The sequence below is a fragment of the Pongo pygmaeus genome, chromosome 15 (assembly GCF_028885625.2).
Source record: "Pongo pygmaeus isolate AG05252 chromosome 15, NHGRI_mPonPyg2-v2.0_pri, whole genome shotgun sequence".
NCBI lineage: Eukaryota > Metazoa > Chordata > Mammalia > Primates > Hominidae > Pongo > Pongo pygmaeus.
The window spans coordinates 73,643,461-73,667,205 of NC_072388.2; the positions used below are offsets into that span (position 1 = coordinate 73,643,461).

Below are 23,745 nucleotides of genomic sequence, written 5' to 3' on the forward strand. Positions count from 1 at the left end.
ATCCACCTAGCTGCACAAAGCACCATATCGGCTAGGAAAACCAAACAGGAACCACAGCCTCAGGGCTGGACCGTAGACACCGGATGCCCCAACGCTACACGGTGAGACGAATGTGTTCCCCCAAACTACTGGGCAAACCAGGAGTCTGACCCCCCTACCCTTGTCCTCCCTCTCTCTCTCTGGAACTCTGGTAAAGGCAGGTCTTCTGGGCTCTGCCTAAGGCTGGAGAGAAACGTTACCCGAGCCGGGGGTTGCAGCGCGACGAAGTTCCACCTCCGCTGTCCTGGGAAGGGGCGGCAGCACTCAGCAGAAGACGGGCTCTCCACTCTCCCACCAAGACACCCCAGAGTTGGTCTCCACCCAGCCTGGGAACCGGCTCGGGGGATTGCCGTTTCCCCAAGAAGCTTCCGCTTCCGGGCTATCCTTTGCCGGAAGCAGTATGTGAATGACGTAGAAGTATTGCGCCGTTGGTGATTACGGAAGAACCAGGAGTTTGGCGTGACCATGGTGAGAGAAAAGGGTCCAAGAAGGGACGTTATCAGGCCACTTTTTGGGTGGAGAAGGAGGTAGTCAGGCCGTGGCCAAATTTCCTTCACATTATCCTTGCATATTTTCATTCTAGTCTTAGCTCTTAAACTTCTCCAAGCGGTGACTGTTATGCTTTCCAGAGTGGGGAAGAGGGTCTGGGTATTTGAGGCAAGAAGGGAAGGCAATGGACAAGAGAAAAGAAGAGACTTTAAAAGATGCCGTATGTTTCCAACTTTTTTAATTCTAAAATTTCTGTTTCAAGGGGAAGCAAAAGAAAACAAGGAAGTATGCGACCATGAAGCGAATGCTTAGTCTCAGAGATCAGAGGCTGTGAGTGTCTGGAATCAACTGCCCAGGGATATTCTAATAAGAGTCTAGAGAGGATAAGTAGTAAAAATGTTTGTTGTTATTATTTTGTTTTTTACTTATTATTGTATCTTAGATTTATATAGCATGAGATAGCCAGTGTTTAACAGTAATTTAGCTGCTGAGCGATCACACTGGGAAAGTGATCACTGGGAAAGATTCACGATGGGAATTAAACATTTCTTAAGTGTTCACTTTTTCTACCGTTATATGCTTTGTCTGCCATATCGCATTTAACCCTCATGTCAGTTCGGTGAAGTCCGTATAATTCTCTTTATGTTTTTACCATTACACTACTACATCCCCCTGGGGTGGGGCGGGGGGAGTGTTTCTTGTTGAAAGATGGCAAGGTTAGAGACCTTGTTTGTCTTGCGTTTCCAGTGCCTGGTACTCAAATATTTTTGTCAGGGAAAATGGGAAAACTCCAAGATATCTCCATTTTATAAGTCTTACTAATATAAGAATCCAAATCACTGTGGAAGAAGAAAGTGAAGTGATATTCCCTAGTATGAAGAGGATCAAAGCGGTGTCCCTGCTTAAGTGTAGAATAAGCATAGCTATTAAATAAAGACAGATCTTCAGTGAGTTTAAGAGTCTCAGAAAGCCGGGCGCAGTGGCTCACGCCTGTAATCCCAGCACTTTGGGAGGCTGAGGCGGGTGGATCACCTGAGGTGAGGAGTTCGAAACCAGCCTGGCCAACACGGTGAAACCCTGTCTCCACTAAAAATACAAAAAAGAGTCTCAGAATAAGAGAATAGTCGTTAAAACCTTCAGAATTATTCTTCTCAGCCTTTAGCGTGGATGTATTGTGTGATTTTTAGGAATGACACTCCATTAATAATAATTTCTTTCTAGTTAAAGGGTTAAGTTCTGTATATGCGTTTTTACATTTTAGCCCTTTATAAGAAGCATATGGGGTAATACTTTTCCCCCAAATGTTAAAGCATCTGAATCTTCAGAAGATAACTGTCACCCTTTTACCCACTGCTTGGAAGTGGATTGTGATCCTTGATGTGAGAGATTCTGACTAAGAAAGAAATATAGTATAATCAGCTTTTATTTACTCATTAACAATTCTTATGCATTATTGGCATTACTGATTAATTCTGATACTTCCAGGTACTGTACTTTGCACTAGAGTTATTTGCTCAGAAAGAGTATGCTGACATTAACATGAAGAAGTCACAAAGTAGGATTTCTTCAGTAGACAAAAAAAAAAAAAAAAAAAATGGAACTTTAGATTTTTGAGATTTTAACTGCTGTGGTTTTTCTTCTCCCTTGGATTTAATTTACCTTTTTCTTCCTAGTAAAGAAAAGGATAGATTAAAACCTAAAAAGAAAGAAAAGAAGGATCCCAGTGCGTTAAAGGAAAGAGAAGTGTAAGTAATCAAACATTTGAAGTTTTCCTTTAAAACCATAGACCTCTTAGAAATCCAGGCTTTCCCTGAGCTGGTTTGCTAACTTATTTGTTAGTAAGTCTAGCACAACTATGTAGATGAAAGTGATATCGATGAGCATATATCAATTCTAGTGGTTTGAAGGTTTTTGGATTTTATGGAGCAGTAAAATTTCCCCTAAAATCCTGGAGATATTATCTAGGATTATTAACCTTTTCTTTGCCAGGGATCTTTTAAGAGACATAATTGCCATTGTTTAACACACTAGCATTTCTTAAAAGAGAGACTGTGTCACCAAAAAATATTTAAAATATATTTTCAGAATAAAGACATTTATATAAAGATATGACCTTTATATAAAGATATAAAGGTATTTCATTCCTTTTAAGTAAATACATTTAACTTTATGAAAACTTTACCACATTTTCCTTATTCTTCTAATTTTGCCCTGGATTGGTAATGGACATATCACGACAGGTAGATACTGATCCATGGCCTAGCATTTGGAATCACTGTCATATTCAACCCAGACAACTTGGGCTAGATGTGATGCAGGTCCTGCTGTAGTATATAATCCTAACACTAGACAAGCTGTTCTCTATCACATTCCATCACAACAGTTTTAGAATCCTATAAGAATGACAAACGTGTTGTAGTGTCATTCTAATCATGATAACTGTATTCTACCTCCCTGTGCCCGTGGCGATTCTACTCTTGCTAGAGGAAGAGCTGGATTGGAGAATTGCTTTCTTTGTTTGTTTGTTTTTGATAATTGCTTTTTTAAAGTTGGTGACAAAGGTTGCCAGGGGAGCTGAGATTAAGATAATGATATTACTTTCTTCCTTGCCTTCCTTTTTAGGATTTATTTCCAATGAACATGGACAAAAGAGTTTACTGCAAACAGTCCCAAGCAGAGACTTCTTTTAGGTTTTTGTTAATACTAGGGTATCAATGTAAATTTTACTTTGTTCTTGTTTTCTTTTTCCTTCAGTCCCCAACACCCTTCCTGCTTATTTTTCCAATATAATACACAGCTGGGCCCACCTTACCACGTCCTCGTTGATACCAATTTTATCAACTTTTCCATAAAAGCCAAACTGGACTTAGTGCAGTCAATGATGGACTGTCTGTATGCCAAGTGTGAGTATCATACTTTTATATTTCCATGACATTTGTACAGAATAATTATATTTATACAAATACATGAAAGGAGGGAGATGGGGTTCTTGTTAACTGAATTGCTGGCCATTTAATTTACAGTGGTCACCGTAGCAATGACCATGTTTAATGAATTGAACTATAATGCAAACTTGACTGGAAAAAATTAAACTTTCACAATTCAGAAAACACTTAGAAGTATCATTATGGACATCAATTTTGAACATAGGAGAGTTTTCTGTTTTAGAATTCTAGATTTTAAAATTCTGGATAAATGAAAAATATATTTTTCAGTATCTATATTCTTTTATGTTAACAAGGATATGTTCTCCCTTCTGCCCCAGTGTTGAAACACTAAATAAGACATTCTGCCATTTATGATCACAGCCCTAGAAGTTAGATAGATGATGGTTGATTCCTAAGTTTATTCAGTTTGGTATTTATTCGTACTACAGAGGATCTGAGGTAGTTTATTTACACCTAGGTATGCAATTTACCATTAATAGAGTTCCCCTGTGTATTTGTATATCCCCTCCTTTAAATGACCTTCCTTCACAACCATGAACAGGAAAAAGAAAACTAAGGCCATCTGTGAGGCCTATCATAGTAAGATCTGTCCCATTTGTAGCGGGTTTATATTTATATATTTTTCAGTCACCCAGTTAGAGGTATGAATGAAAATTAGGCTTAAACTTTGCCATAGAGGATAAATTACTGGAATCAATGGGAAAAATTTGTACCTCCCTTTTTGAGTTTTAAAGGCTACTATGTAATGAACAACAGTTGCAGAGTGATAGAAATGGTAAATGTTGTTTACTGATTTATTAAAATGAGCAAGATGAGAAGATGGGGGGTAAGGAATGTGTGAAGGAGGTAAGAAAGCGGATTCTTTAGATGCCTAAAATTAATTAAGAATGGCTGCAGCCGGGTGCGGTGGCTCACACCTGTAATCCCAGCAGTCAGGTGGCTCACGCCTGTAATGCCAGCACTTTGGGAGGCCAAAGCAGGCGGATCATGAGGTCGAGATCGAGACCATCCTGGCCAACAAGGTGAAACCCCATCTCTACTAAAAATACAAAAATTAGCTGGGCGTGGTGGCGCGTGCCTGTAGTCCCAGCTACTCGGGAGGCTGAGGCAGGAGAATCGCTGGAACCTGTGAGGTGGAGGCAGTGAGCCAAGATTGCGCCACTGCACTCCAGCCTGGCAACAGAGAGAAACTCCATCTAAAAAAAAAAAAAGAATGGCTGCATACATTTATTAGCTGTATATGTTTATTAAGATGTGAAGGTAGCCATCAGACGAGAAAAAAATGGAGCTAATGGAATAAAATAGTCTTCTCTACAGATCAGAATTGATTGGGTGGCAATAGTCAGGGGACCGTTGTTTTTTCATGTAGGCCTTTCTGTATTACTTTTTAAAGCTATATACATATACTTTTTAAATAAATCTTTTAGAAATAATCTAAAGTTGAGGTGCTACCAGGCCTCTAAGAATGAGGCTTGCGTGACCCCATATGGGGGAAGACACTAAACTTGGTAGTCTCTTTGTATTTCCCATGGTATTTCTAATTGAGCTGCTTCTCCAGGAATGCTGTGACCTACTTATCAATGAAACGGCTAGAGGGTCAAAAGCGTGGCCCTTTGCTTCCTTGGTGAATTGCTTCCTTGACTCTATACCTCCACCAGTAATATCTAGATGGTGACTGTTAGAGCTTTAGGCAGTATAGCTTTAGTCTTATGGCTTTCTTTAAATATGTATACTTTTTTTTTTAAGACAGAGTCTCGCTTTGTCACCCAGGCTGAAGTACATTGGCGTGATCTCAGCTGACTGCGACCTCCGCCTCCCAGGTTCAAGCAATTCTTCTGCCTCAGCCACCCCAGTAGCTAGGACATGCCACCATGCCTATCTAATTTTTGTATTTTTAGTAGAGGCGGGTTTCACCATATTGGTCAGGCTGGTCTCAAATTCCTGACCTCAGGTGATCCACCCACCTCAGCCTCCCGAAGTGCTGGGATTGCAGGCGTGAGCCACCGTGCCTGGACTTGCTTGCCTTTATACTTAAAGGAAGGCCTTTATCTTCCTCTTACCTTGAAAAGGCCTCTTGGATCTTTACATAGTTCCTGGTCTCTTCCATTTCCACTTTATAGTCCAACAAGGAAGGATAGTTTGCTTCCCATCGGCTTTCTCTTCTGCCTATGGATCCTGAGGCTGTTACTTTCCCTTTCCTTGTAGTGGTTTTCCTGAGCCTGCTTCCCTACTTCAGTTGCAAGCCTTTGCTCACTTCACTGCTACATGGCTCTGAAAATGGTCCTCTTAAAGAACACATTGCCTTGTTTCATGATCTCAGTATTAAAATATATATATATATATTTTGAGACGAAGTTTCACTCTGTGGCCCAGGCTGGAGTACAGTGGCGTGATCTCTGCTCACTGCAACCTCTGCCTCCCAGGTTCAAGTGATTCTCCTGCCTCAGCCTCCGGAGTAGCTGGGATTATAGGTGCGTGCTGCCACACCCAGCTAATTTTTATGTAGAGATGGGGTTTCTCTATGTTGGCCAGGCTGGTATCGAACTCCTGACCTCAAGCATTCCGCCCACCTCGGCCTCCCAAAGTGCTGGGATTATAGGCATGAGCCACCACGTCTGGCCAGTATTAACAGTATTAATATACTTCTAAAAAATTCTAGCATAAAAAAATGAAAGTTGAAGCCTGGGCAACATAATGAGACCCCATGTCTACACAAAATTTAAAAATTAGCCAGGGGGCCAGGTGCGGTGGTTCACACCTGTAATCCTAGCGCTTTTCAGGAGTTCAAGACCAGCCCGGCCAACACGGTGAAACCCTGTCTCTGCTAAAAATACAAAAATTAGCCAGGCGCAGTGGCATGTGCCTGTAATCCCAGCTACCTGGAGGCTGAGGGAAGAGAATCACTGGAACCTGGGAGGCAGAGGCTACAGTGAGCTGAGATTGTGCCGCTGCACTCCAGCCTGGGTGACAGAGCGAGACTCTGTCTCAAAAAAAAAAAAAAAAAAAGCCAGGCACGGTGGCATGCACCTGTGGTCCTAGCTACAGATGCTGAGGTGGGAGGACCACTTGAGCCTGGGAGGCTGAGGCTACAGTGAATTGTGATTATGCCACTACACTCCAGCCCAGGCAACAGAGCGAGACCGTGTCTTTAAAAAAAAAAAAAAAGAAGAAGAAAAGAAAGCTGGGCTGGGCAAGATCCTTCACCCTGTAGTCCCAGCAGTTTGGGAGGCCGAGGTGGGAGGAGTTCTGGGCTTGAGCTCAGGAGTTCAAGACCAGCCTGGGCAACATGGTGTGACCGCATCTCTACAAAAAAAAATTTTTTTAAATCAAGCTAAGCATGGTGGCTCATGCCTGTAATCCCAGCACTTTGGGAGGCCAAGGTTGGTGGATTGCTTGAGCCCAGGAGTTTGAGACCAGCCTGGGCAACTTGGCAAAACCCTATCTCTACCAAAAGAAACCACAAAAATTAGCTGAGTGTGGTGGAGCATGTCTATGGTCCCAGCTGCTTGGGAGGCTGAGGTGGGAGGATCACTTGAGCCTGGGAGGTCGAGGCTGCACTGAGCCATGTCCATGTCACTGCCCTCCAGCCTGGGTGACAGAACAAGAACCTGTCTCAAAAAGAGGGGGGAAAAAAAGGAAGTTGCTTGTAATGCATTTCCTCAAAGGGCAATTATAAAAATTCATAAATCCGTGTGAGATGGAGGGTTACTTTTATTTATTAATGAAAATGGCCTGTAATCCCAGCACTTTGGGAGGCCGAAGCACGCGGACTACCTGAGGTCTGGAGTTCAAGACCAGCGTGGCCAACATGGCAAAACTCTGTCTCTACTAAAAATCCAAAAAAAATTAGCTGGGCATGGCGGCAGGTCCCTATAATTCCAGCTACTCGGGAGGCTGATGCAGGAAAATCGCTTGAACCCCAGAGGTGGAAATTGCAGTGAGCCAAGATCGTGCCATTGCGCTCCAGCCCGGGCAGCAAGAGCGAAACTCCGTCTCAAAATAAGAAAAAAAGAAAATGGATCCTATATTATTTTTTTCTTTATAAAACAGATTTACTGAAATATAATTGACTCCCTTCACAACTATACAGTTCAACCCTTTAAAGTGTACAGTTCAGTGACTTCTAGTGGATTCGCAGAGTTGTGCATCATCCATCACCATAGTCAATTTTAGAACTTCCATTATCCCAGGAAGAAACCTGGAGACCCTTAGCCATCACCATGCAACCCTCACCATTCTCTCTAATTCTAGGCAACCACTAATCTACTTTTTGTTTCTATAAATTTCCCTATTCTGGACATTTCATAAAAATAGAATCTTATAATATTTGGTCCTTTTTCATTTAGCATACTGTTTTCAAGGATCATTTATATTACAGTTTGTATCAGTACTTCATTTCTTTTTATTACTAAATAATATTCCACTGTATGGATAGATCACATTTTAATCATTTCTACTTGCTTTTTACATTGAACTGTATATTTTGAACATTTTTCCATGGCATGTATATATAAATGGGCCTCATTCTTTTATTTTGAGTCAAGGTCTTGCTGTGTCATCCAAGCTGGAATGCAGTGGTCTGAGCCAATAGCTTACAGCAGCCTCAACCTCCAGGTCTCAAGTGATCCTCCCGCCACAGCCTCCCAAGTAGCTGAGACTACTGGAAAGAGCCACGATGCCTGGCTATTTTATTTATATATGTTTTGTAGAAACAAGGTATCAATCATGTTGCCCAAGTTTTTGGTTTTTTTTTTTTTTTTTTTTTTGAGACAGGGTGTCACTGTGTCACCCAGGCTGGAGTGCAGTGGTGTAATCTCAGCTCACTACAGCCTCTGTCTCCCGGGTTCAAGCTATTCTCATGCCTCAGCCTCCTAGTAGCCAGGATTGTAGGTGTGTACCACCACACCCACCTAATTTTTTTTTTTTTTAGGGGGACAGGGCTTCACTCTGTCACCCAGGCTGGAGTACAGTGGCGCAGTCTCAGCTCACTGCAACCTCTGCCTCCAGGCTTCAAGTGATTCTCCTGTCTCAGCCTCCTGAGTAGCTGGGATTACAGGCATGTGCCACCACGCCCAGCTAATTTTTTTTGTATTTTTAGTAGAGACGGGGTTTCACCATGTTGACCAGACTGGTCTCGAACACCTGACCTCAGGTGACCTGCCTGCCTTGGCCTCCCAAAGTGCTGGGATTACAGGTATGAGCCACCGCACCCAGCCCTAATTTTTATATTTTTTGTAGAGATGGGGTTTTGCCATGTTGGCCAGGAATTCTTTTTTAAAGTTACATATGGCCGGGCATGGTGGCTCACGCCTATAATCCCAGCATTTTGGGAGTTCGAGGCAGGTGGATTGCTTCAGGTCAGGAGTTCGAAACCAGCCTGACCAACACAGTGAAACCCCGTCTTTACTAAAACTACAAAAATTAGCTGGGCATGGTGGAGGGCACCTGTAATCCCAGCTACTCGGGAGGCTGAGGCAGGAGAATCGCTTGAACCTGGGAGGCAGAGATCACGCCACTGCACTCCAGCCTGGGCAACAAAGCGAGACTTCAAAAAAAAAATAAAAAATGAATAAAGTTACATACTATAATTGCTTCTCAGCCTTTTGGCTAAGATCAGGTGTAAAGTTACATACTATTCTATTGTTTAAATACATAATTTTTTAAACCCAATATCTTATTAGGTATTTTGGTTATTTCCAGGTTCTACCCAATTAACAAGTCTATAGTAAATATCCTTATGAATATGTCTTTCTAAGAGTGTATTTCTTTAGGATACATTGTCTAGAAGCTGTATTATGTATCAAGGGATTTGTGTATTTTTAATAGGTATTGCAAATTTGCCCTCAAATAGTTGTACCAATGTATATACCTACAAACTTAGTATGAGAATACTTGTTTCCTCAATATTGGGTATTTTCTTTTTTCTTTTTTTTTTTTTTTTTTGAGATGGAGTTTCACTCTTGTCACTCAGGCTAGAATGCAATGGCACGATCTTGGCTCATTGCAACCTCCATCTGCTGGGTTGAACTGATCCTCCTGCCTCAGCCTCCCAAGTAACTGGGATTACAGGTGCCCAACACCATGCCCAGCTATTTTTTTATTTTTAGTAGAGACAGGTTTCACCATGTTGGCCAGGCTAGTCTCGAACTCCTGACCTCAGGTGATCCGCCTGCCTCAGCCTCCCAAAGTGCTGGGATTATAGGCGTGAGCCACTACGCCCGGCCAATATTGGATATTTTCATCTGTTTAATCTTTGCCACTCTTCTAGGTGCCACTCTTCCCAGTCTTTGGCCCAATAGACTTGGTTCAAATGTTGGCTTTACCATTTGCTATCTATTTAGTTAACTTCATTGTGTCTCAGTTTCCTCACCTATAAAATAGGGATGATGATTTTTTTTTAACTATTATATGGCTTTCTGTTTGATAGTTGTCAAACAGAAGTTCTTAAAATTTTTATGTGATCAGATTTACATTATCTGGCTAATTTCATGGTTTCTTGTGGTTCACATTTAAATTTTATTTCATCTGAGCCAGGCACAGTGGCTCACGCCTGTAATCCCAGCACTTTGGGAGCCCAAGACAGGAGGAATGATTGATCCCAGGAGTTCAAGACAGCCTGGGCAACATGGCAAAGCCCCATCTCTACAAAAAAAAAAAATGTTTTTTTTTAATTAACTGGGCATAGTGGTGTGTACCTGTGGTCCTCGCTACTCGGGAGGCTGAGGTGGGAGGATCATTAGAACCCAGGAGGATCACTAGAACCCAGGAGGTTGAGGCTGCAGTGAGCTGAGATCGTGCCACTGCACTCCAGCCTGGGCAACAGAGCAAGACTCTGTCTCAAAAAAATAATAATAATAAAAATAAATAAATAATTTTTTTTCCCATCAGGAACTTACATTAATATAGAAATAATGATGGAGTTCAGCTTAGTTTTTTTTCCCCAGATATGTTTATAACAGGGAATCTGCAGTTTGGGGTTGGGACAATCTTAGTTTCTTAGGGTTTTCTTCTACTCTAGCTCTTATTGTATATTTCAGTGTGCTAATTTTGCTGTCATTGCAAAAGTGTCCTGGGTCTTTTTAAAACTCTGAGCAGGGATATAATTCAGAGATAATTTCTTTACAAGTTCTGCTCTTAATGTGAATTTTTTTCCCTGGCAGGTATCCCATGTATAACCGATTGTGTAATGGCTGAAATTGAGAAATTGGGGCAGAAGTATCGAGTGGCTCTAAGGTAGGAAGGAGGTAAACTAGATCTGTTCTAGATTGGTATACTGAAGATTCATCTGTTTGCTGTTTAAAGATTTCTTGGCCAGTTAGTTTAAGTGAAAATCATACAAAACTATTTATCATTTTTTGGGGGGTTGTTTTGGTCTTTCTCTCACACAAAAATCAGTTCCAGTTAGAGTGTCTAAACTTTTAATAGAAAATACAGAGAATATCTTGGCCAGGCTCGGTGGCCTCTAATCCCAGCACTTTGGGAGGCCGAGGCAGGCAGATCACCTGAGGTCAGCAGTTCGAGACCAGCCTGACCAACATGGAGAAACCCTATCTCTTCTAAAAATAGAAAATTAGCTGGCCATGGTGGCGGGCGCCTGTAATCCCAGCTACTCAGGAGGCTGAAGCAGGAGAATCACTTGAACCTGGGAGGCGGAGGTTGCGGTGAGCCTACATCACGCCATTGCACTCCAGCCTGGGCAACAAGAGCAAAACTCTGTCTCAAAAAAAAAAGAGAAAATACAGAGAATATCTTAATGAAATTGAATATTTGTTTATAGCAAAAGATATCATTAACAAAGTAAATAGACATACATAATCAACAAAGGGCTTATTTTCAAAATGCATAAAGAACTTCACATCCATAAGAAAAACATAATTCTTAAATTCACAATGAGTTGTCATTTAGTGCCCATTAGATTGGCAAAAAATTTTTAATGAGCTTGACAATGCCAAGCATAGTTAAGACCATGAAACAATGGGAATTCTCATACTAAACTACTAAGGGTATAAATTGGTCATCACTTTGGAGGGCAACTTGATAATATCTGGTAAAATCCAGGTTGTTCATACTCTTACAACACAGTCTTTTAACCTGGAGATCACAGTCTACAGGTAATTAAATTTGTTTAAAGGATCACGATGCCTGGTAGGTTTGGGGTTTTTTTTTGGTGTTTTCTTTCGTTTTGTTTTGTTTTGTTTTGTTTTGTTTTTGAAGCAAGGTCTTGCTCTGTCACCCAGGCTGGAGTGCAGTGGCACAATCAGGGCTCACTGCAGCCTCGACCTCCTGGGCTTAAGCAGTCTTCCTGCCTCAGCACCCTCAAGTAGCTGGGACTACAGGCATGCAACACCTTACGTGGCCAGTTTTTTAAAATTTCAGTAGAGACGAGGTCTCACCATGTTGCCCAGGCTAGTCTTGAACTCCTGGGCTCAAGTGATCCTCCCACCTTGGCCTCTCAAAGTGCTGGGATTATAGGCATGAGCCACCACACCCGACCCCCGAGTATATTTTTTAGTGTAATAGAAGAAACTATAGGCTGGGCACGGTGACTCATGCCTGTAATCCCAACAAGTTGGGAGACTGAGGCAAGTGGATTGTTTGAGCCTAGGATTTCCAGTCCAGCCTGGGCATCATGGTGAAACCCTGTCTCTACAGAAAGTAAAAAAATTAACCAGGTGTGGTGGCATACACCTGTAGTCTCAGCTACTCGGGAGGCTGAGGTGGGAAGATTGCTTGAGCCCAGGAGGCAGAGGTAGCAGTGAGCTGAGATGGTGCCACTGCACTTTAGTCTGGGTGATAGAGTGAGACTCTGTCTCAAAAAAAATAAATAAATAAATTATAAAATAGCATGAATATGTAGAAAAAATTGGGTACTGCTTCACAAAACTTTTTTCGCTGTTACGTGTGTATATGTACATGTGGTATATGTGTGCATACTGTATGCTAGATAAAATCTATCTCATGCTATGGGTTCTGGTAAAAAAAAAAAAAAAGATTGCTATAGAGAAGTTCACCTACTATTGGAGTCAAGTATTGGCATCTTCTTAGGTACGTAATAGCAAAAAATTGCAGACAGCCAAAAGAAATGGCTTTTCTTAAGCCATAAAGGATGGCCAGGCATGGTGGCTCATGCCTGTAATCCCAGCACTTTGGGAGGCCGAGGCAGGCAGATCATTTGAGGTCAGGAGTGATCCTGAACATGGTGAAGGGTTTCACCTTTCTCTACTAAAATATGAAAATTAGCCAGGCGTGGTGGCGGGCGCCCATAATCCCAGCTACTCTGGAGGCTGAGGCAGGAGAATCATTTGAACCCAGGAGGCGGAGGTTTCAGTGAGCTGAGGTCGTGCCACTGTACTCCAGCCTGAGCTACAGAGCAAGACCCTGTCTCTAAAAAAAAAAAAAAAAAAAAAAAAAAAAAAGGACTGGATACAGAAGCTCACATATAATCCCAACACTTTGTGAGGCCAAGTGGGGAGGATTGCTGGAGCCCAGGAGTTTGAGACCAGCCTGGCCAACATAATGAGACCCTGGCTCTACAAAACTTTAAAAATTTGCCGGGCGGCCAGCTGGGCGCAGTGGCTCACGCCTGTAATCCCAGCACTTTGGGAGGCCGAGGCGGGCGGGTCACGAGGTAAGGAGATCAAGACCGTCCTGGCTAACATGGTGAAACCCTGTCTCTACTAAAAATAAAAAAAAATTAGCCGGGCGTGGTAGTGGGCACCTGTAGTCTCAGCTGCTAGGGAGGCTGAGGCAGGAGAATGGCATGAACCCGTGAGGCGGAGTTTGCAGTGAGCCGAGATCTCGCCACTGCACTCCAGCCTGGGCGACAGAGCGAGACTCCGTCTCAAAAAAAAAAAAAAAAAATTTAGCTAGGCATGGTGGCTTGTGCCTCTACGGAGTTCAAGGTTGCAGTGAGCTATCACACCACTCCACTCCAGCCCCAAAGACAAAGTGAGACCTTGTCTCTTTAAAAAAGAAAGAAAAGAATAGATAAGCTGTGGAATGCTCATGAATAAAATACTATACAGGAGTGAAGATGAGTGAACTAGAGTTATGTGCCAATGTGGATAAATCTCAAAAACAATATAAAGTATAAAAAAAACAACAGCAGTCAGGCACTGTGGCTCACTCCTGTAATCCCAGCCCTATTGGGAGCCCGAAGCAGGAGGATTCCTTGAGCCCAGGAATTTGAGACCAGCCTGGGCAACATAGTGAGACCCAATGTCTACGAAACATTTTAAAATTAGCCAGGCATGGTGGCATGTACTTGTATTCCCAGCTACTTGGGAGGCTGAGGTAGGAGTATTGCTTGAGCCAGGGAGGTTCGAGATCATACCACTGCACTCTAGCCTGGGAGACAGCGAGACCCTGTCTCAAAAAAAACAAAAAGAACAATGCTGAGCACTGTTAGGCACATCTGTAGTTCCAGTTACTTGGGAGGCTGAGGCAGAAGGATCACCTGAGCCTAGGAGTTTCAAGCCAGCCTGGACAACAAGAACCCAATCTCTTAAAAAAAAAAAACAAGAACATATGTGGAGTATACCATTTATCTAAAGTCTAAAAACATGCAAACCAATACTGCATTGTTTATAGATATGTATATATGCTTTTTTTTTTTTTTAAGACAAATTCTCACTCTGTCGCCCAGGCTGCAATGCAGTGATGCTATCACAGCTCACTGCAGCCTTGACCTCTCTGGCTCAAGTGATCCTCTTGCTTCGGCCTCCCAAGTAGCTGGGACTACAGGTGCATACCACTATGCATGTCTGATTTTTTTTTTTTCTTTTGCATGGATAATTTTTAAAAAAATTTTTTTGGTAGAGGCCGGGCATGGTGTTTCATGCCTGTAATCCTGGCACTTAGGAAGGCTGTGGCGGGCGGATCACCTGAGGCTAGGAGTTCAAGACCAGCCTGACCAACGTGGTGAAACCTCATCTCTGCTAAAAATACAAAAATTAGCTGGGGGTGGTGGCAGGCACCTATAATCCCAGCTACTAGGGATGCTGAGGCAGGAGAATTGCTTGAGCCTGGGAGGCAGAGGCTGCAGTGAGCCAAGATCATGCCACGGCATTCCAGCCTAGGCAACAGAGCAAGACTCCATCTCAAAAAGGCTGGGCGCAGTGGCTAACGCCTGTAATCCTAGCACTTTGGGAGGCTGAGGTAGGCAGATCATCTGAGGTCGGGAGTTTTAGACCAGCCTGGCTAACATGGTGAAACCCCGTCTCTACTAAAAATACAAAATTAGCTGGGCATGGTGGCGCATGCCTGTAATCTCAGCCACTCAGGAGGCTGAAGCAGGAGAATCGCTTGAACCTGGGGGGCAGAGGTTGCAGTGAGCTAGGATCGTGCCAGTGCACTCCAGTCTGGGTGACAGAATGAGACTCCATCTCCAAAAAAAAAAAAAAAATTTGGTAGAGATAGGGTCTCACTATGTTGCCTAGCTGGTCTCAAACTCCTGGCCTCAAGTGATCTTCCTGCTTTGGCCTCCCAAAGTGCTGGGATTGTAGTCATGATCCTCCACACCCAGCCTGGCAATTTTTAAAACAATAAAAATAAAGAATGAGAGGGGAGAAAATAGAGGCACCAAGTGGAAACACTTACGTTTGGCTGTCAAGAGATGCAGAAATGGGGTGTTAGCTGGAGGGGGGTATAGGTAAAAAGATTTTTTTTCTTAAGACAGAGAATATATGACAGCATGTTAGTATGTTTCTAGGAAAGAGCTAGTAGAGAGGAGATAAGTAATTTCAGGAGTAAAGAGATAACTGAAAGAGCATAGTCCTAGACTGTTGCCCGCCTCGTTTGTCAGGAACCAGTCCATCCTCCCTCTAGTGTATCCTCCCCAGCACAGCCTGCTTAGTTTTTCCAAGACAGAGCTTTGTTCTTATCACTTTGTCCCCCAGAAATCTTTAATGACTCCTCATTACCTGTGTCATCGCACTCCTCAGCCTGGCATTGGAGACTCTTTCTAGCCCCGTTTTGTTCTTCTCTCCACAAACACTCTTCCCCCAGCCAGAAAGATGTGTTTACTCTTCCCCAAATACCAAGAAACCATTTTACAGTTGGCTGGTGTCCTATTTGGTACCCTCACATTGCTTGGCACATTCTTTAATCTTATTTCACCCCATGTCATTTTTTTCTAAATATTCCCAACCCACATTGACCTAGCACTGAACTCCTGCAATATGGAGGAGTATTTGTGTTGCACTTGGTACTTATGTGCTGTCTTGTATTTTTCTTCATTTCAGTGACTCATCATCATTGTTAATAGAAAGAGCATGGCTCTCAGAATCACACAGAGTTGGGGTTTTTCTTTTTCAAATATGTATGAAAATAATACGTTTGAATGTTTTATGGCAAACAATATAAGCATGTACATATAGTAAAAGGTAAAATTCTGCCTCTGCATTCATACTTTGTCCATTCTAATACCCCAAGAGTGACAACTGAGAAAGGTTAATATATTTTTCCAGACCTTTTTCTGTGCAAATGCAAATCTAAATAAAGAGTATTGGAAAGAAGGATTTGTATTTTATTAATTAAATCATAATATACATATACATATATATATATATATATATATATATGCGCATATGACCTGCTTTGTTTATTCAACAGTTTAGTGTAGGTCCTTCCACATTGGTATGTACAGCTCTACCTCACTTTTTATTAATAGGATAAGGGCACCAAAATGTGTTTAACTTTTACCTTTCTAATGGATATTTTGATTTTCTTCACTTACTATAAACTGTGCTGAGTGATCATCCTTGTGCCTATATTCTTGTTCATTTGTGTTTAAGACAACTTAAAAGTGAAATGGTTAGGTTAAAATGGGTTTTGTTTTTGAATCCTGGCTTTTCCCAGCTGTATAGCTTTGAATGAAGTAATATAATCTCTCTAAGCCTACTTCATCATCTGTAGAATAGATATATAATAACTCAGAGTTTTGTAATGATTAAATGACCCAAAGCACAGCAGCTGTCAGCCTTCATTCCCTGCCCCGTGAATTGTCTTTCCAGTTAGAGGATAAAGTTCAGGAGGAGAACAGTGCCTTAAAATCTCTGCATTGGTTCACGTCCTTTGTAGGGACATGGATGAAACTGGAAATCATCATTCTCAGTAAACTATCGCAAGAACAAAAAACCAAACACCGCATATTCTCACTCATAGGTGGGAGTTGAACAGTGAGAACACATGGACACAGGAAGGGGAACATCACACTTCGGGGACTGTTGTGGTGTGGGGGGAGGAGGGAGGGATAGCAATGGGAGATATACCTAATGCTAGATGACAAGTTGGTGGGTGCAGTGCACCAGCATGGCACATGTATACATATGTAACTTACCTGCACATTGCGCACATGTACCATAAAACCTAAAGTATAATAATGATAATAATAATAATAATAAAAGAAAAAAAAAATGATTTAAAAAAAAAAAATCTCTGCATAGATCATGTTACTTTTATTGCACTAATTAAGTCTCAGAAAGTTATCCAGTTGATTGAATGTTTTCTTTAATCCACCTACAGGATTGCCAAGGATCCAAGATTTGAACGATTACCATGTACACACAAAGGAACCTATGCAGATGACTGCTTAGTACAGAGAGTAACTCAGGTATTATCAGTTCATAACTGTTTACTTTGTGCTTAAAAAAAAAAAAAACGTAAACTATTATCTCCTGAATGTTCATGGTCAGTAAAACATCTAGGAATATACATTGTGGTTAAATTAAAAAAAAAAATTGCATAGCATTCCTTCATAAGAAGCATAGGTGTCTTCATTTACTTGAGAAAGTGGATTGAAAATGTACGCTCTAACCATAATGGAAAGAGCACAGGCTTGGGGAGGAGACATGGGTTTCACATCTCAGCACCTGCATTTACTGGCTATGTGATTTGGGACATTTAACTGATTCTTTATCTCACAAATCTCTGTAAAATGATTTTAAGTGAGTTTATGTAGAATCCATTTATTTTTGATGTAGGAATTTTGTTCCTCTTCACGATGCCTAATCCAGAAGTGCTTCTTAGTTATATCTGAGAGTCTCCCAAGATGCTATTTCACACATACCCTAGAATGAGTAGGTTTTTAATTCCTTCATTAAGCACCACAAGGACTTCTGCTACTGAGTGCTTTTATAAGGGCCTCTCTTTGCTGATGATAATCTTCATCTGCTCTGCTGACCACAGAGCCATCCTTTTAGCCACTTCACCCCATAGGTGGGGCCAGTATTTCCCACAGCACAGCTGACACCACTCTGCCACTTTTTATAAAACTCAGTAGGAGAGTCAGACATGACAGAAGTGAAGCTTCCTATAAAATAGCTTTCCCTGACAGCTAAATATTACTGCTTTTATAACTGCTAGGCTCTAGTTTCAGGCCCTGAAGATCCTACTTAGGCTTCCTGTTTCGGGGGTAGCTTACCTCTAACATCAGTAGGCCCAGAGCACACCCAAGCCCCAAGATCTAGGGAAAGGAGGGAGCTATGGCCTCCAAATTAAGGCACTTTTTATCTCCATGGAGTTCCTGGGAGCATTTTCCCAAAACTAAAGAATTGTCTGCCCCAAGTGTGAAAGTCCCTTTCATTTATGAGCAGAAAACAGTTTGCAGCTTGTGAATAGTTTTCTACCTTCTCCTCCTCAAGATTCTAAATGCTGCATTCAGCCCAGGCAACTTGTTTATTTTATATAACAAGATTAGGAGCTCCTAGATCATAGTAGGTACTCAACAAATTGTTATAGCCTGCCCTTCGCTACTTACTGTGGAAATGAACGATTCTCAGACTAGTCAGTCGTGTGCCATTATCCAGTAGTCACTAAGTGTGTTCAGTGACCTCAGTGTGAACACCACTCCATGTCTCTTACAGCATAAGTGTTACATTGTGGCCACAGTTGACCGGGACCTTAAAAGAAGAATCCGTAAGATTCCTGGAGTTCCTATCATGTACATTTCTAACCATAGGTGAGAAATTTCCTTTGGAGAAGGGAATAGAAATATATAATTGATATCAATTGAAAATGAGGACAAGTGATAAGGTTATAAGGGATTTGAAAGAAATTATTGTATCAAATGTTTACATAGTTATGTTTGAAGAAATGAGACAAAGCAAGAGCAAGGGCAAAAGAGAGATAGGATTTAAGGAATGAGGCAAACATTTAAATTGTTAGAGTAAGATTACTGGAAGAAATAGACGTATTGTTTTAAATAAAAGCAGTAATTTAAATCAAGCTAATCTTTTTGGCCAGAAATACCTGTTTTGAAAGATTTTTTTTTTTTATTAACACCTCATCTGAGAAATGGAAAGCTTATTTAAAAAAAAAAAAGCTGTTATCCTTCTTGGCTATTTTTTGTCAGTCCTCAGACTTATTTTCCAGCTTTTCAGCTTGAGGAGAGCACAATGTAGTGGGAAGTCTGTGGACTAAGAAGTTGGACTTACTGATCTCAGATCCTCAGTTCTGCTCTTGCTGACTTTGTGACTTTGAAAAAACCATCATATTGTATTATAGTCAGCATTTTGCTGTAAATCATTCATTATGATGTTCCCCTAAATTGTTCCCACTGACAAAAAGGATTCACAGTGGGGGCAAGAGTATTGCAGTCTATAAAGGAGGGGTTTTTAGATGGGTTCTCTTCCCGTCTTTCTTACCAGTGTTAATTTTTTGTCCTGATCAGATACAACATTGAACGGATGCCAGATGATTATGGAGCCCCTCGATTCTAATTCTTACAAGACACAGTTCCTCTGCCTTTCTTCGACCAACTTTCTCTTGTTGCCAGTTCATTACACGAAATGTAGCGGGATTTTTAAGGAATCAGAGAGACCGATGGAGTTCAGGAAGATATTTATTATTTAGGTGCACTGGCCCAGTCGGATTAACATCCAAAGGACTGAGCCCTGAACAAAGAGTTAAATTACCTTTTAAGCATTTTGTGGGGCCAGGGGGGTGGGGGCGAATCTGTGCAGGTGGAAGCACATTACAGAAGCGAGAAAGACAGTTATTCAATTAACTGAGACATGCATTACATCATTTCTTACTTTTCAAGGAAAATCATGTTTTACAACTTGAGTTTATCTGTCTAGTTACCTTGCAGCTGCACAGCTAGAGAAACGGTATTTATAATGCCTGGGAAAGGAGGAGAGATAAGGCTCACTAGCCACAGAAAAACAGGCAGTTAATTTTTAAAGGACTCCAGCTCTTTCTCTTTCTCTTTCCCTGTGCCTATCACTGGGAATTGGATTTTCTTACATGCAACTGAGTTTCTGCTTACACATTTTTTAATTTCTTTTAATTCCTTTTCCAATGCAATAGCATGAATTATTATTCTGTTGACCTATTTGCCTTACTGTGAGCTGAGGGTAGTTCAATATGCTCACTCTTTTTTTTTTTTTTTCCTTGAGATGAAGTTTTGCTCTGTCACCAGGCTGGAGTGCAGTGGCGTGATCTGGGCTCACTGCAACCCCTGCCTCCCATCCTTCAAGTGATTCTCCTGCCTCAGCCTCCCGAGTAGCTGGGATTACAGGTACACGCCACCATGCCCAGCTAATTTTTCTTTTTTGGGCAGGGGGTGGGTATTTTTAGTAGAGACAAATACTTTTGTATTTTTAATACAGAAAAATATGCCTCGGCCTCCCAAAGTGCTGGAATTACAGGCGTGAGCCACCATGCCTGGCCTGCTCACTTTCTGATGCTGCTTTTTTGTTGTTTGTATGTTTGTTTGTTTGTTTGTTTTGAGACGGAGTCTCGCTTTGTCACCAGGCTGGAGTGCAGTGGCGTGATCTCGGCTCATTGCAACCGCCGCCTCCCGGGTTCAAGCAATTCTCCTGCCTCAGCCTGCAGAGTAACTGGGACTATAGGTGCGTGCCACCACGCCCAGCCGCTGATGCTGTTTTGCCACTGATGCTGTTTTGAAATTGATATTTTGTCTCATAAAAATTAGGCCAGGCATGGTGGCTCATGCCTGTAATCCCAGCACTTTGGGAGGCCAAGGTGGGTGGATCACCTGAGGTCAGGAGTTGGAGACGAGCCTGGACAACATGGCAAAACCCCATCTCTACTAAAAATACAAAAAAAATTAGCTGGGTGTGATGTCACGTGTCTATAATCCCAGCTACTGGGGAGGCTGAGGCAGGAGAACCTCTTGAACCCAGGAGGTAGAGGTTGCAGTGAGCTGAGATTACGCCACTGCATTCCAGCCTGGGTGACAGAGTGAGACTGTCTCAAAAAAAAAAAAAAAAAATTAATGATGGTCAAAGGGTATAAAATCTCAGACAGGAATAGTATGTTTTATACTTTTTTTGAGTTCTGTTGTACAGTGTAGTGCCTATACTTAATAATGGAGTATTATACATTTCAAAATTGATGTTCTCATCACAGAAATGTATTTGAAGTATTGCATATGTTAACAAGTTTGATTTAACTATTCCATATTGTATCCACAATTTATGATATCACTTTGTAACCCATACATTTATACAATTATAAATTGTCAATTTACAATAAAAAATTTTTGTTGCATCTTTTTAGAAATCAGATATTCTGATGATTGCTCACATAATTTGGCGGTCATTGTTTTATACTGACTTACTCAATAAACATTTATTAAATGTGTACCAGGTGCTTAATAAGAGATGGTCCTGCCCTCAAGACACTCATTATGGTGGGAGAGAAAAACATGTAAATGAATAAATACCGTAAAATAGCAGTGCTAGGGTAAAAGTTTCAGAGGCATGTCATGGGCACATAAAGGTGGAATGATTTTTTTCTACTGGTTGGGATGGGGAGGGAGGAAAGGCCAGTGGTCATGTGGTTTGAGCTAATCTTAAAAATGAATAGGTGCTTCCCCAGTAAATTAGGAATGGAAGATGAAGCATAGGAAACAGTACACCATAGAAAATCCATTAACCTATGTATAATCTCAGCACTTTGGGAGACTGAGGCGGGCAGATCACTTGAGGTCAGGAGTTTGAGACCAGCCTGGCCAACATGGTGAAACCCCACCTCTACTAAAAATTCCAAAATTAACTGGGCGTGGTGGTGCATGCCTGTAGTCCCAGCTACTTGGAAGGCTGAGGCAGGAGAATCGCTTGAACCAGGGAGGCAGAGGTTGCAGTGAGCCGAGATCGCACCACTGCATTCCAGCCTGGGCGACAGAGTGAAACTCTGTCTCAAAAACAAACAAACAAAAAACCTATGGATTTGTGGGGATTTGGTATATTATTAAGGTGGTATTTCGTTTCTGTGGGAAAAGGAAATTTCATTAACAGGCCAAATAGTCTGGAGTCATTCTGTTAGTGTTAGAATACTAATTCCACCAGTTAATATCTGTATGAGTTGGACAAACCATATAACCCATTTGTTGCCTTCCTTGTTTCCTCTTTAAAATGTTTAATCCGCAAAACAAACCTGATAAAGTGATATTAAATTGAATAGTACCTGGCCCAAGTAAGTGTTGTTCAGTAAATGTTAGTGATTATTACACAATGGCAAGGTGGCTATCCATTTGAAAAAAAAATTAGGCTGGGTGTGGTGGCTCACGCCTGTAATCCCAACACTTTGGGAGGCCAAGGTGGGCGGATCACCTGAGGTCGGGAGTCCAACACCAGCCTGACCAACATGGAGAAACCCCGTCTCTACTAAAAATATAAAAAAACAATTAGGCAGGCATGGTGGCAAATGCCTGTATTCCCAGCTACTCTGGAGGCTGAGGCAGGAGAATCGCTTGAACCTGGGAGATGGATGTTGTGATGAGCCGAGATCATGCCATTGCACTCATTCCAGCCTGGGCAACAAGAGTGAAACTGTCTCAAAAAAAAAGAAAAAAATCAGATTCCTACTTCATATGATTCATAAAAATATTTCAAGTGGATCAAAGACCTAAATTTTTTTTTTTTTTTTTTTTTTTGAGACAGTTTCTCACTCTGTCACCCAGGCTGCAGTGCATTGGCACAATCATGGCTCACTGCAGCCTTGACCTTCCCAGGCCCTGATGATCCACCCTAGCCTCTCAAGTAGCTGGGATTTTTGTATTTCTTACAGAGATGGGATTTTGCCATATTGCCCACCTTGGCCTTCTAAAGTATTGGGATTATGGGCATGAGCCACTGTGCCCACCCTAAACTTATTTCTAAGCTATGGAAGCATTAGGAAAATAAATGTAAAGAAAAATGTGTTTATCACCTTTGGATAGAATTCTTAAGCAGAATCTAAAAAGATTGAAAAGTTTGAATATGTTAAAATTATAGATTTCTGTGCAAGACACTCCCCTCCCCTAAAAAACAAGTAACTGATGAGATTTTCCAATACATGTAACAAGGGTTTAGAGAAATGAGTACTGATGTCATGCTGACAGAAGTGCAAATATTTATGACCATTTTTTACAGCTGTTGGCAAGATCCACTAAAATAAAAATTGCAGATATCCTGTGAGCCCAATTCTATTTTTTTTTGGTTACTTAATAGTATCATACAGGTGATTTACTTTAAAATACCTCTGCATGGACAACGTGATATGTATGTGAAGAAACATTCACACATGTACAAGGAAGCAGGTAGAAGGATGTTTACTGCACTGCTGCTTATAAAAGAGAAAAACTAAATGTCCATCAAAACGATCTTAACTATGGCCGGGCATGGTGACTCACGCCTGTAATCCTAGCACTTTGGAAGGCTGAGGTGGGTGGATTGCCTGACCTCAGGAGTTCAAGACCACCCTGGGCAGCATGACGAAAACCTGTCTCTACTAAAATATAAAAAATTAGCCAGGTATGGTGGTCAGCACACCTGTAGTCCTAGCTACTCGGGAGGCTGAGGCACAAGAATTGCTTGAACCCAGGAGACAGAGGTTGCGGTGAGCCGAGATCACGCCACTGCACTCCAGCCTGGCGACAGAGCGTGACTCTGTCTCAACAACAACAAAAAAAAAAGCGGTGGAGGGTCTTAACTATGGAATGTCATGAACATCTACAAAAAATGAGGTAGGTTTAAAATGGGCAAAGGACTTAAACATTTCTCCAAAGAAGATACACAAATGGCCAAGAAACATGCAAAAAGATGGTCAATATCACTAATCATTAGGGAAATGCAAATTAAAACCACAATGAGATACTACCTCACACCCCTTAGCCACTATTAAAAGAAAGAAGCAATAGTTATTGAAAAGTATTTGTGAGGATATGTAGAAATTGTAACCCTTAGCTGTGCACTGCACATGCCCATAGTTCCAGCTACTCTGAAGGCTGAGGTGAGAGGCCTGAGCCCAGGAATTCGAGGGT

The 23,745-nt window shown here is 41.6% G+C and overlaps 2 protein-coding genes across 12 annotated transcripts in view; one reads left to right on the plus strand and one right to left on the minus strand.

Annotated features, from left to right (window-relative positions):
* AREL1 (apoptosis resistant E3 ubiquitin protein ligase 1) overlaps positions 1-436 on the minus strand; it is a 52,334-nt gene extending 51,898 nt beyond the window's left edge. For 4 of the 9 annotated variants that reach the window (XM_054448441.2, XM_063651859.1, XM_063651861.1 and 1 more), the window contains exon 1: positions 240-405. The gene's annotated coding sequence lies outside the window, so the exon portion shown is untranslated. Of the gene's footprint in view, positions 1-239 lie in introns of all 9 variants that reach the window. The other 5 variants (XM_054448442.2, XM_063651856.1, XM_054448437.2 and 2 more) reach the window with 4 other exon arrangements.
* On the plus strand, positions 436-21,083 carry FCF1 (FCF1 rRNA-processing protein). 3 transcript variants are annotated; one of them, XM_054448444.2, is made up of 8 exons: positions 436-507; positions 791-858; positions 2,202-2,273; positions 3,283-3,431; positions 10,637-10,709; positions 17,001-17,088; positions 18,341-18,435; positions 19,147-21,083. In XM_054448444.2, exons 1-8 carry the CDS (start codon positions 505-507, stop codon positions 19,193-19,195), a joined length of 597 nt encoding a protein of 198 aa, XP_054304419.2. In that variant the 5' UTR covers positions 436-504; the 3' UTR covers positions 19,196-21,083. The 3 variants fall into 3 exon arrangements, with proteins under 3 accessions (XP_054304419.2, XP_054304420.2, XP_054304421.2); XM_054448445.2 differs by having other exon boundaries at positions 451-566; XM_054448446.2 differs by lacking the exons at positions 436-507; positions 791-858 and adding an exon at positions 536-748.
* The last annotated feature ends 2,662 nt before the right edge of the window (positions 21,084-23,745 follow it).